The sequence below is a fragment of the Protopterus annectens genome, chromosome 12.part0 (assembly GCF_019279795.1).
Source record: "Protopterus annectens isolate FY-2018-M chromosome 12.part0, PAN1.0, whole genome shotgun sequence".
Lineage (NCBI taxonomy): Eukaryota > Metazoa > Chordata > Ceratodontiformes > Protopteridae > Protopterus > Protopterus annectens.
Genome location: NC_056746.1, coordinates 510,552,369 through 510,565,863, shown reverse-complemented (window position 1 = coordinate 510,565,863; position 13,495 = coordinate 510,552,369). Strand labels below are relative to the sequence as shown.

At 41.9% G+C, this 13,495-nt stretch overlaps 1 protein-coding gene across 3 annotated transcripts in view; it reads right to left on the bottom strand.

The window, feature by feature from the left end:
• Positions 1–13,495, bottom strand: part of STK19 (serine/threonine kinase 19) — a 269,038-nt gene that overhangs the window by 137,346 nt on the left and 118,197 nt on the right. For all 3 annotated transcript variants that reach the window (XM_044089654.1, XM_044089653.1, XM_044089655.1), the window contains exon 6: positions 4,090–4,187. In XM_044089654.1, coding sequence (XP_043945589.1) covers positions 4,090–4,187 — 98 coding nt within the window. The remainder of the gene's footprint in view (positions 1–4,089; positions 4,188–13,495) is intronic.

The following is a 13,495-nucleotide window of genomic DNA, read 5'->3' as shown; positions in this document are numbered from 1 at the left end:
ACTGCACAGTGACCATTTAAAAGGATTTCTTTGAGTAAAGCGTTTTAGGCCACTCCAAAACAGGCCTGAGGTCCTTACTTTTTGTTCCAAAGATCCGGAATCGTGTCTGTGTGTCAAGAGGGTTCTTCTTGCCACTCATGTTTAATGGGATGTAGACATTCAGCAAAAGTAAATATAGACAGGACTTTGGGAGGGGAAGAGAGTGAAATTATATGCGATCACCTCTGAACATTATTTCCCTTATCCATTACCCTTCAAAAAGTTTTCTTCAAGCAGAAGAAAAAAATAACACAACTAACTTCAGAGCAGTATAGTTAAGTCACAGAACTACTGTTGCCCACTTTGGGGCTATCAGCAGCCTACTGGTGATGCGGATGGACCCCAACCTCTGGATACAGGACTGCTGGAATAATTCCTTTCCTGCTGTTGCTGGGTGCGATGCCAGCTTACCAGTGTCCTGTTAAAAATACACATCGTCAGTGATGAAACTTCACACAAATTTATCAAAGTGCTTGTAGCCAAACATAATATAACTACAGAAAACACAGGAAAAATTAAAAGACAACTCAGCGACTTGATAATATCTATATGTAAATAATAGCTAGTGCACAAAACACAGCATGATAACCAACTACCACTGATTTGTGTATACCATATGTAAAGTCAAAGAAAATTTTTTAAATGGATTTTTTTGTTAAAAAATGACAGCATCTGGGAGTCCTTCAACCAGATTGAGGTGGGTGCAGAGGTGTGGAGCCTGACAAATGACAACTACACCACCACCAGGAAAGATGAATTGAAGGCTTTAGTCATGCAGAAGGGGACCAACAGCTGTTGCAATATGACACCCATAGTATGCAGAACTTGATAGACTATTTTAAAGGTAACTGCTCGTGATGGTCTTGCCCTACTCTTTCAAGCAACTGTGGCGTTTACTTCCAGGAGAAGGATCAAGAGACAGAAATCCATATCATTCAAGGCATCCTTGGCCAAATCTGTATGTCACAGGCAGCAGCACTAACATAAGGCACTGCCAGATCCTGACATTATCCATCACAATGTGCATGACAAGAACTGCAAGACTGCTTATGCCTGCACCAATAGTGGCTTAGGCCTTGAACTTGCCTTTCACTGAACCACCTGATAACTAACATATGATGCACTTCACTGGCAAGTCCCTTTTGGAAAAAGTTCTATTCAAATGCCCACAAGGACAGTGTACATTGAATACAAGCACATGCACACCAAAGTAACTCTCACTCTCTGAATTCCCCGCCTGGTGGATGAACAGCTGTGCTCCAAGAGATAGCTAAGGCTTTAATCTGCTTGACATGTCCGGAGTACAGAGTCTGATTAAGTCTACCTTCATTTGCTACTGTAAGCCTGAGCAAGTCTAAGTTTAGTCCCTTACATTTACAGAATGCACCGGTATGGCAGGCCTTCATATCACAGCATAACATGCTGTGTTTTTGTCAAGCAGCTTTCATCTTCACTGCATTTTAGTCCAGCAGGGACTTGTCTCTTTGGCCTTATGGTAGCGTTAGTGTTGACATTACTACAGCCCCTGGAACATGGAACACTGATAGTCAGTGGGGTGGGAAGAAAGGAGCAACACAGCATCTTCACATACTTTTCCTTCTGCTACAATGATTTTTGTTACTACCCAAGTGGTAGACCTACTTGTATGCCAGATTCAGCATGTGCCATGCAATTACAGCACTACCCCATTACTAAGGAACTACTAGGTTTCTGTGCTCCTGGGTCTTCCCTGAATACAGACTTATGTCCACTGGGCTTAACCATTTATGAAATATCTAAAAAAAAAAAAATAAATAAAATCAGGGGATATTATAAGACTATAGTATATTGTTTAGGAATGTTTGTTCTTTCTGAATGGGGCTAAGATATATTTGACCTTCAATGGTACAGGAGCAACCATGTCTGGATTCTCCCATTAATTCTTAAGATGTCAACAAAGGAGGGACCAACCCAGGGGGACAATGGGGTAAAATAGAAGGTTCACTGCAACCCTCTCAGAAGATAAGACAGGACAAGAATACAGACTATAAACAATGTGCTCAAATTTGGGGTCTTCTGGGGAGTAGGAGATGGGTCATGCTTCAGAGATCCTCTTTACAGGATTCCATAGCTGATTCTATTACATTGGAATTTCATTACAGCTTTTAGTTTTAGCTTTCTTAAACCAAAGAAAAAAAAACAGCACTCCTAAATTCTTTTAATAGGGAATGCAATGGAAGATCACAGTAAAGACCAAGTTAGTCAATATAGGGCACTCTGAAGAAAAACTCGGGAATAAGCTTGCCACCATGGAGAACGCAAGCATGAACATATGTCAATGGTGGAAGGGATACTGAAGCAATCACCATTTGGGTTATCACGTAGTGAGGGGGTCAAATGTGCTGAAAACAGTGATACTGGCACGGCAAACAGGACTAGAAATGCCAAGGAAGACTAACATTGTGGAGTAAATATTTTCTGGAGAAGGTTTCAAATTTATGTTAATGTGCCAGCTCAAAACTTGGCAGAAAATCACTAGCACAATTCTTATGGGTACAATGGCACTGACAGTTTGTGATGTTTTCTCCACATCTGTGCAACCTTGGAGTTAGTATATTTAAACTAAGGAGGAGTGGAAGGTATGGGGGGGGGGGGTGCTTGTCTTCCAGTTAAAACACATCAGATTGAGTTGCCATTAAGTTAAAATCAAGAAGCCACCAAAATACTGCTGTCAGTACTAACGTTGGTGCTGATACAGCAAATGTTTAAAAATATGGAATCCAGCAGGTCAGTGTCAAAGTATAAACACCAACAGCAATTTTAAAGACTGATACTGGCAATGACAAGGAGCTAAATGAAATAAAAGTCTGATGGACCCATGTGAACTACGGACATGAATGCTGAAGACAGTCAAAGATGCGAGAGGCAGCCCCCGATGTCCTTACTTAAAATTTGCAAGATTACCTTAGCTAACTTCCAACCCAAACAACGCAAAAAAAAAGGAATGAAAATGTGTGCACTTGGTCTTGAGTCAACAGAAGGGAGACTGAGTGGTACAGAACTTCTGATATAGTAGATCTCACTAATGTAACTGTAGAAATATTAGACTCCCTTTGTATCTGAGCAAACATCTTGACAGATCCTCTAAGTTCTGCCATAGTTATAAATCATGGAGAAAAATGGGAGGTAACAAGCTTCGGAAATTTTTTTTTTTGAAAGGTGGAGTTAGTACCCTTCTACAGCATAAAAGTCCAAAGGTTGTCTGGACTTACCAGCAGAAGAGCCTGAAAGCCTGATGAATATTCTTTCTGCCTGAAAAGAGCAGACAATCCTTTAAGAAGGTGTTGATACTATGCACATCATGGAGGTCAGTTAACTTCAAACAGCAAAAGGAAGCTTTCTGCACAATTCCAAAACAGTTGTAATGGTGCGTCTACTCTGGCTGGAATATCTAAACCATGTGCACACTTTCCAAACAAATGATTGGGTGCCATGAAAATAAAACGCACACTATGCACTTAAAACACAAAACGCTCAAGTTCTGGCCAAAGTGGTGGAGGAGGCCTGGGATTGCATATCTACACAATTTTCTCAAAGGAGTGATAATGACTGGGACAGAAGGTTTCAGACAGCTTGGGCAAGTTTAGTTTGCAGAGTGAGAGGTACCAATGTGGGCATCATCAGTCTTAGAAGTTTCCAAAGATGGGCCTCTTACCAGATCTTTCACTAACTTTATTGTTCTTACCAGATCTTTCACCAACTTTATTGTATGAAAGATGCTTCCAAGGGAGTCATGCACTTTGTCATGTTTCAATGAAATGTGAATTAAAAATGTTTCTAGTTAGGAGTGTCTGCCAATTGCAGAAATATTTTTTTTTTTTTTTTAGATTTCCTGTTCAGTTCAGTAATGCTATTGAAACCATTTCTTTGGAATGAATGCAAACACAAGTGCTTCGTCATACACCCACAAAATGGTACACATTTTATACACACCCACGTACACACACATATATGTATGGATTATATCATACACAACATGCACCTACATACATGCAAAAAATTAAAATGTACCTTTTACAAAGTATTTTACAAAACGTCCAATTCCAGGTACACCAAGCCACCAGCTTCCAGCATCCCTCACGGTTAACACTCCAGTGCTCACAAGCTGACTGCCAAAATAAATAACTATGTCAGAGTAAGCCTTCCAAATCTTTTCTAGCATTATGACACTTGGCATCACAACACCCCCCTTTTCCTGCTATGGTTTAGCAGTTCTCTACAAAGTGCGCTGTTAAATGTAAACTAAAAACTGCTTAAAATCACAACAAAACCACACAACCTTATATCCAACAAAGACATGTAAAACACAAAAACTCACTTCACCTGTATTCATTCACGTTGTGCTTATGTTAAGCTAATGAAGACCATGCTCACCGCTTGCAAAACTGTTTGTGAAAGAACTCTTACTGTTCCCTTAAACAATTAATCAATTATCATAGCCAAATAGACTAGGAGTCAAAATGGATGGCAATGTTTAAGCAGGGAAAAGCAAAACCTTCTGGTATTCGAAGGGAAAGCAAAAAGCCAACAGGAGTGTGCTTAAACGAATGACAGCACACTAACTCCAGCACTAAAGGAGTATTTTTTTTTTTTTTTTTTGTTGGGAAGAGAAGGCAAGGCTTGATCTCTAACAAGACTTTAGATTAATAGTGTTGTGCTTCTTAAATTATAAAATTCAGAAAAGAAAGTTCTCTTCAGCAGACTGATTTGTTTCTTGAGAAATTGCACTTGTGCAAGCTGAACTTACCATAATAGTAGATGTTTGAATGATCACTGCTGCAGTAGCCTTAGCTATATGGGTCATATATGGATTATACCCGGTCAGCTTCCAAAGTTTCAGGGCACCTTCCATGCACCCCAACTGTCAAGCAGCTTGATCTGAACAAACTAAAACACAAATTTGGGCATCAAGCCCTTCAGAGCTTTCCTGCCAAAAGAGAAAGGAATGTTGAGCCTTGAAAAGAGCAATGCAGGGAACAAAATAATGAAAAAAAAAAAAAAAATGTCCCAACACACCCAGACTCAAAAGCAAAAAGCAGGTGGATGGAGGGAGTGAGCGGCTATTACAACAGTGATCATTCAAACATCTACTGTTATGGTGATTTCAACTTGTACAAGTGCACTATATTCAACATGCTGATCTCTGCTGCAGTAGCCTTAGCTATATGGATAAATTACCTTGGAGGTAGACGAAATCTAGGAGACCCTGGAGAATGGTCCTAGCAAAGCTTAATCTGGACCTAGAAAAGGAATCAATGTTAGTGCTTCTTGAATACTTCTAGAATGCATTCCTTTACAAAAGTCACAGAAGAAGCTGAGGCTCTGGTAGAGTGGGCCTTGACCCTGTCTGGAATAATTTGGTCTATATCATAAGAGCAAAAGTTCACAAGAACGAACACTCTTATGATCGAAAATGTCGGACATCGAAATGCTTTTTCTGGGGTCGCAGTACAGTGAGGATAGGAATATTTGCCCTTTCCTCACTGTAGTGCGACCTCAGAGTTGGAATATATATTTAGCGGGGGGTGTAGGGGACGCAGCCCCCCATAATATAAAGTTCGAGGTTTGTGCTTTTTCGATGTTTGAGCGTTCGTTCTTGTGAACTGTAGCTCTTCTGATATAGACCCGGAGTAATTTTATGGCGAGTATGAAAAGTAATGGCCTTAGACAACCATGTGGAGTCTGTTTTGAAATAGGTTGTACCGTCTTACCTTCACAAAAAAATCACCAATTGATCCAAAGATTTGAAAGATTTAGTTTCGTCAAGTACCAGAATGGTCTGTGGACATCCAAGGTATGGAGTACCCTTTCTCCCTCATTTTTAGGTTCAGGAAAGAAAATGGGGAGATGGACAGTTTGGATATCACTTTAGGCAAAGAGGAGGATTAGTTCTCAAAAATCCCTGTTTCTATGAAAAGTGAGATAGGGTTGGGTTGACTCACCATAAGAGTTTGAAACTCAGATGCCCTTCTCACAAAGGACACAGACATCAGATGGGGGCACCAGTTTTCTTTACAGCCACTTATGCAAAAAAACCCTTTCAAGAATATTCTGTCACAAAACTGCACTGAAACAGGGCAGACATGCTGAATTGCTGATAAAGGAACTTTGACAGAGGAATAAGAGACCATAGGATAATTCTCACAAAAAAATTGTAAAACCAGAGAACTAGCCCTGAGTGGGTGTTGGTTATGTTGTTGGAACTAGGAAACTTTTTCCATTTGTTAATATTTGATATTCTAGTAGCAGGCTTTCTTGCCTCCATTAGTACCTGCTGCATGTACTCGGTAAACAGGTGCCTAAAAGGAATTAAGACCCTATCATTCAGACAGTCAATTGAAGATAACTGACGTTGGGATGCATCAAACACTCCTGTTCTTGTGAGAGTAGATAAAGTCTGAGGAAGCTTGTGGTAATTGCACCTGGCCACTTCCAAAAGAAGGGAAAACCATGGCTGCCTAGGCCAGAAGAGTCACCACAATAATCCTGGGGGATTCCTTATGAATCTTCAGAAGTGCTCCAGTTATTAGTGGAAAGGGTGGAAAAGCATACAGGAGCATTCCTGATAAAGGAAAAGAAAAGGCATACGTCTTCTAGGCCTTCTTCATGGAGTCCCAGAACAGAACCTTGCCAGGTGGCTGCTCAGAAAGGAAGCAAAAAGGTCTACTTGAACTCCCCACAGATGGATCAAATCTTGGAAGAGCACTTAATATAGTTTCCATTTGTGGGGGTTTGCCCTGACCCTGCTCAGCTCATCTACCACATAATCTTTACTTTGACAGAATACAGTATGACTGTACAGTGAGACTGTGCTATGAAGCTATATCATAAGTTAACATGGCTAGTCTGTAAAGGGGGCACAACCTGGCTCCTCCTGGATTGTTTATGCACTACATGATTGTGGTGCAGCCTGCAACCACTTGGAGGCCTTTGGGGCAAAAGATGTTTCAGAGAGTTGAGTGTCTTGATCAGGGCAAGCATCTCCTTGACATTTATGTTCTTGTGTCTGTTCTTGGGTGTCCTACAGCCCCTGAACTTTTATCCCTCATGAAACTGCTCCCTAAAAAGTCTGAAGCGTCTGGATGTAAGGATATCTGTTGCCTCCACCAAAAAGTTCCTCTTCTCAAAAACTCCAGCACTGGGATCTGATGATGTTGGGACCAAATCATTTTTAGATGCCACTGAATCTTTCTCATGTGGAGTCATGATAATCCTAGATGCCATGGGACCTAAAATCCTGAAGTATCCCCTCGCAGTGACCAAAGTATGAGTGAAAAACCTTAGAAATAGATCTACAAATCTACTTTTTCTGCAAAAAAGGCTCTCTGAACCGAGGTATCCAGATGCCCTAGGAACACAATCCTGTTGTGAGGAGTCCAGAAAGAATTTTGAATGTTGTCTTGGAATCCCATCTTGTGCGAGATCTCTCCTCCAACAGAGATACCGGACATGCGAGAGAGAGACTGCAAAAAAAAAAAAAAAAAAAAAAAAAGTCATCTAAACATGGAAAAATGTGGAACTACACACCGAACACTCCTGGTGTAATGAATAGTCCAAAAAGCTTGGCAGAGAACTGATAATGCGATTCAGACACACAACCTTAAACTTCTGAAGTCTGAATGAATAGGGACACGATCATTTTTAAGTGTAGTATTACCAGGGAATCTGGAAGAGAAATATGAACAGGCTGTGAAGTGACATTTTGAATTGAAGCACCATCAAACAAGTTTAGGAAAAAAGACTCCAGAATTGCTCTCCAAGGACTTACTTTCTTTGGCACTAGGAACATCCATGCAGGAAAAACCTTCCCCACCAGGGAACGAGGAACTGGTTCCATCACTCCTTGGGACAGCATGTGATGAACAGATGGAAACAGTGTCTGATCTTGTGCACAAGTAAAACCTCATGGAAAGGAGGAATGTCCTCCCTCTGCCACCTGTAATCCTGATAAAATGATTTTCATAACCCATTTGTCAAAATATCTGTTGCCAAAAGGAAATGGAGATTTAGACTTTCTCAAAGAAAAAAGGGTCCAGGGGAGTGGTGGTGGGGTCATAAGGTTTCCTGAATAGCCATTCAAATTTGGACTGTCCTTGGTTTTAGGAGGTTTGAGACTTCTTTTGGGAACCCTCTTACCATTTCTTCTTAAACATTTTCCAGAATTTTGTATAGAATGTTTGTTTTTTTACCAAAACTGGAGGAGAAAAATCCCTTGGACAGTTTGGAAAAAGAGGGCTAACATTTTTTAAAGATTCCCTGAATTAGCTTGCACCTTTCATCACATTTTTTTGATCACCTCTGCAGTAGGAGGGGCCATACCTAAACATCTAACCAAGAGCAAATTTACAACTTCATGTTGTTTTTCAAGCAAACCTCCTCAAACAGTGGCTATAGCCCTGGAATCATCACACACACACACACACACACACACACACACACACACACACACACACACACACACTAATGACTAGTCAGCTGTCCAATAGAAGAACCCAAGTTATTCAAAGTAGATATTTCTTCATAAGAAGAAACTGCAGATAAAGCACTCCTCAGTTTCACAATTTCGCAGAAAGTACAGTTGTGTAAAATCTTAACATAAAAGTAGATTTCCTTCTCTTCACTGCTGCAGTATTCTTTACATGAGGATCTCCTGCCAATGATAGCCCAACATCTGCCCATATACCAAAGCATTTAGAATTTATTGATTAATGAATATACACCTATGCAAGTAAAACCACAAACTGTACATTTCACAAAAACTAGTGGTAGTACAAACGACAAACCACTGACACCAGGAATAATACTTTGATTCGAGTTAAGCTCCTTCATTCCCTTGAACGGAACTTTAGAACTAAAAATTCATTGCCAATAGTACATTTAAAACAGCCCACTTGTTAAATCACACAAAAAAAAAAAAAAAAAAAAAAAAAAATCAGCCAATCTTAAAATCACACTGATAAAACTACTACAACAATAATTGAATATTTAAACACCAACATATTTCAATTTTAAAACAGAATAGAGCATGATTCGTTTAACCCTGGGAAACTAGTGGCATACAATTTTAACTGCCATCTTAGTTCACATTTTTCCAAACACCCTGTGGGTCCACCTGAACCTGCTCAATAACTAAAAAAAAAACAAAATATGATCATTCTATTTCTGTACGTCTGAATAAAGCATTAGTAGATTTCATTTTACAAATATCTAGCAAATATTCATAAATGCATTCCTTAAGCTTTGAGGTTTTTCCGACATAGAACACTCACCAGTCTTTACACTTTGCAAGATAAACTACCATCTTAGTATTGCAGGAAAACAGACCTATAATATTATATAAAACATCCCTTCATTCAAAATTATTTTAACAGAAACATATGAACATTGAGAACACCCCCCACACTTAAACATACCTGTGATTTTGGACAATTTGTTCTTAAAAGATGAGCTATTGTTTACTTCTAAATATTTTTTCAATTGTTCATTTTCCGTAAATACTGTTTTTCCCTCCCTCCGTGTCATAAGACCATTCTATCACTCGAAAATAAGGCCCCGATTTTTATACAGCACATCCCCTCTACTCTTACAGAGGTTCAGTGATGGCATTTGGACTGGTGGCTGTTCCTCCTGGGGATTTTCACTTCTGAGGTATGTACATATTTACACCTTGCAAGGAAAGCATGTGCGTAACGTACAATGTCTATACACTCCAAAGGCTTTGGTATATGGACCACACATTGGGCTATCCTTAGCACGAGATCCCTCATATAAAGAATCCTGCAATAGAGATATGGAAGGACAAAGTTTTACCATACAAGCCTGACAATTCAAAAGCCTGAAAATCAAAGTGGCAGAACTATATACTTTCCCCCCATACCCATCAATAACTTTCCCATCCTTATCATAAAGGGGACTGGAATGAAATGAAAGTCATTTACTCACCATAATAGGTGCGTCCTCTCTTTCCTTCTGGTTCAACCTGTAGCAGTCAAATCAGAGACTTGCCATATCCCAAAGACTTCAGCCCCTGAGCTTCACCTCATCTACCTGCAATAGCTTGCCCTATTAGGATTACCTCAGACTGAGTTTGCCACTTTCAGCAAAAAGCTTCCACTACTTAATCCCAAAAGAAAATACCAAGGATCCCAACAAGGGAGAAGCACATTTCTACCCAACTCCAAGATCTCATGACTGAGATGCACACTAGGGGCAGGTAGGAAGGAAGGTTAAACCAGATGAAAGGGAGGAACAATGACATGAAAGTTATGTACTTACCATAAGGACAGATCCATGGTGTCCATTTTCTTCCGATTCAACTGTGGGTTCTCCGATTTGACCTCGGCACTAATCTTAAAGCTCTTCAGGAAATTACAGGTAGGGGAGGAGTCAGAGCCTTGGAACTGATCTCTACCTTCAGTACTTCATTCAGAGTTTGCTCTCCATTAGACAGTATAGCCATACCTAGAATAAAACATGCATATATAGAAAAGTTGTGTAAAATCTTACCATAACCATACATGTCCCTCTTCCATGTTACAGTATTCTACATATGGATGTACTCTTCTTGTCTCATGTACGTACAGGCAGTAAACAAAAGTTCAGTCCCGCTAAGGTGCATGTGATGTCTGAACGTGGGCCATAAGTGACATCAGCATGCACCAGCCCTCAGAACTGAAAGCCCCAGTTGGAGCCAGTACTAATAAGGGCAACACCAGTCCAGTGCCACCCAGACAAGGAGGTGGGTGGGAAGGAATACTGCAACATGAAAGAGAAGGACATCCAAGGCTATGGTAAGATTTTACACAACTTTTCTATATCCTTCTATTCACGTTACGGTATTCTACATGTGTGTGAGTACCAAAGCTCACTGTGATTGGGGGGAGGGGGATTAGAAGCAGATTCCAGGAACCCATGAAGGATAGCCCTGGCAAACCCTGCCCAGGATCTAGAAATGTGATAAAGTTTGTAGTGTTTGGTGAAGGTGTGAATAGAAATCCAAGTAGCTGCCTCTAGGACAGTGGAGGTATCCAGGCCATGAAGGATGGGTTAGTTCTAAGGGTAACCCTATCCCTGTGAAAAAGTAGAAAGGGGGGAGTAGCCACTAAGGGCTTGTAGCTCTGATACTCTTCTAGCTGAAATCAGGGCTAACAGTACAGTTTTCCATGTGCAATGTTTTAAGGAGGCTTGGTTTGCTGGCTCACAGGAAGGAAGCACAAGCTTTTCAAGCACATAGTTGAGATCCCAAGGAGGAGGGCAAAGTTTTCCTGGCAGGTCTGAGGTGGAGTACCCTCTTAAGGAAAAGTTTAGAAGGAAGCCTCGAAGCTAAAGGGGGGTCCACAGGAAGGCATGCTGAAATTGCAGACAGACGAGCAAGCCATGCCAGTCTGCAGTAACTCACAGGGAAGACAGGACTATAGGTGGTTCGCTAGAAAGCAGGTCCAGTTGCCCTTTGACAACAAGAAGTGAATCTTTTCCACTGGTAGAACTTTCTTGTATTTGGGTTTCCTGGCCTCCTGCAGGACATTGAGCATGTCCTCGTAAAGGTGCCAGAAAGGGATCAGAATCCTATCAGCCACAGGGTGAGGTTTAGAAGTTGCCAATGGGGATGAATCAGTACTCCCTTGTGTTGTGGGAGAAGGCCCACTCTGGGGGGCAACATGTGGTGATTGCCCTTGGACAACTGCAGAAGTAAGGGGAACCAGTGCTGTCTGGGCCAGTAGGGAGTCACCAACAAGATTTTTGGAGTGTCCCACTGTATTTTTAGTAGGACTTTCTGAATGAGTAGGGGGGGGGGGGGAGCATACATATATTTCCCCTTCCAAGAGGTTGAGAAGGCATCCGTTGCCAGTGCCTGGGGGTTCTGGTGTCCTGGTGCACAAACCAGGAAGTTGCCTGTTGGAGGAGGCAAAAAGGTCTATTTGAGGTGTACCTGACCTGTGGACCAGATCCAAGAAGACATCTCTGTGAAGCATCCATTAGTGGTTGTTTGTGATGGTTCTGCTCAAGTAACCTGCCTGGGCATTGTGGAGAAAGGAACATAAACTACCTGTAGGGTGATTCCCTGTGAGGTGTCAAATTCCCATACGTGAAGAGGTAATCTGCAGAGCATGTTAAGACCTGGTCCCTCCCGGTTTTGTTGATACCACAAGCACAGTGGTGGTGTCAGTGTACATCTTCACAGCCTCCTGTTGGAGGAAAGGTTGAAAGGCCTGGGGGCTAAAAAAAGAATTGCCCTCATCTTGTGAGTGTTGATGTATTCCAGTTTGTGAGGTTTTGGCCACAGGCCCTGCACCTTTTGATTGCCCAGAGTTGCCCCCCAGCCCATGTCTGAGGCATCTGTGTGCATGACCTGTCAGCTGAGGTGGTTGGAGAGGGAGATGTGGACTGTGGTTCACCTGTTCCAACCACCACTATTTCCTTCTTCAGGCAAGGGAGAATAGGCACCCTGTGCTCCAGAGAGTGTGGTGTCCAGACTGACCGAAGATACCAGTGTAACTTTCTCATATGCAGTCTTGCTTGGGGATAGCATGGGGATGGTGGTTACCATGTAGCCCAACAATCTGAGGTACTGCCTTGCGGTCAACTCTGTGGAGTGAAAGACCAGAAGATATTCTGTTAAGGAGCTCACTTTGGGGGTAGTAGGTATGCTACCATGAGGTCTGAGTGTATTCTGCACCCGAGGAAGACAATGTCGTGAGTTGGATGCATCTGCGATTTTGGAAAATTTAGTAGAAATCCCAGGGACTGTAGAAGGGCCACTACCATGTGGATGTGTAGCTGGAGGGTCTCTCGGCTGGCAGCCTGGATCAACAGGTCACCCAGGTAAGGGAATATTTGTATTTCCTTTGTTCTGCAAAAGGCAATTACTGGGGCCCAGCATTTTCCGAAGACTCTGTAGTGGAGAGTCCAAAAGGCAAAACAGAGAATTGCAAGTGCGAAGGACTCAAGAACCTCCGGTATTGCCTGTGGGTGGGTTTTATTGGGATGTGGAGGTAAGCATCCTTTATATCTAATGTTGCCATGACTCCTTGGGGGATCAGGAGGAGGAATAGGGCTGGGAGGGTCAGCATTCTGAAGGTAGGGACCTTTAAGAAAGGGTTGAGGTGGGGGGGGTTTAATATAGGTCTCCAGGTTCCATCTTTCCTGGGGACCAGGAAGATCCTGGAATAGAATCCTCTTCCCTTTGCAGCTGGGGAGAATGTTTTGATGGTGCCCTTTGTTTTTAAGGGTCTGGAGGACTGGTTGCATGAGGTGCAACTGTTGAGAAGGTGGTTGTGGGATGCCTCTCCTTTTAGGAGGCGATATCCAAGACATGAAGTAACCACTCTGGAGTATGGACAGGACCCACTTGTCTGAGGTGAAGTTTGTCCATACAGGGAAGCAGTGAGTGTCGAGCTGACAGGTACAGCAGGAGGGA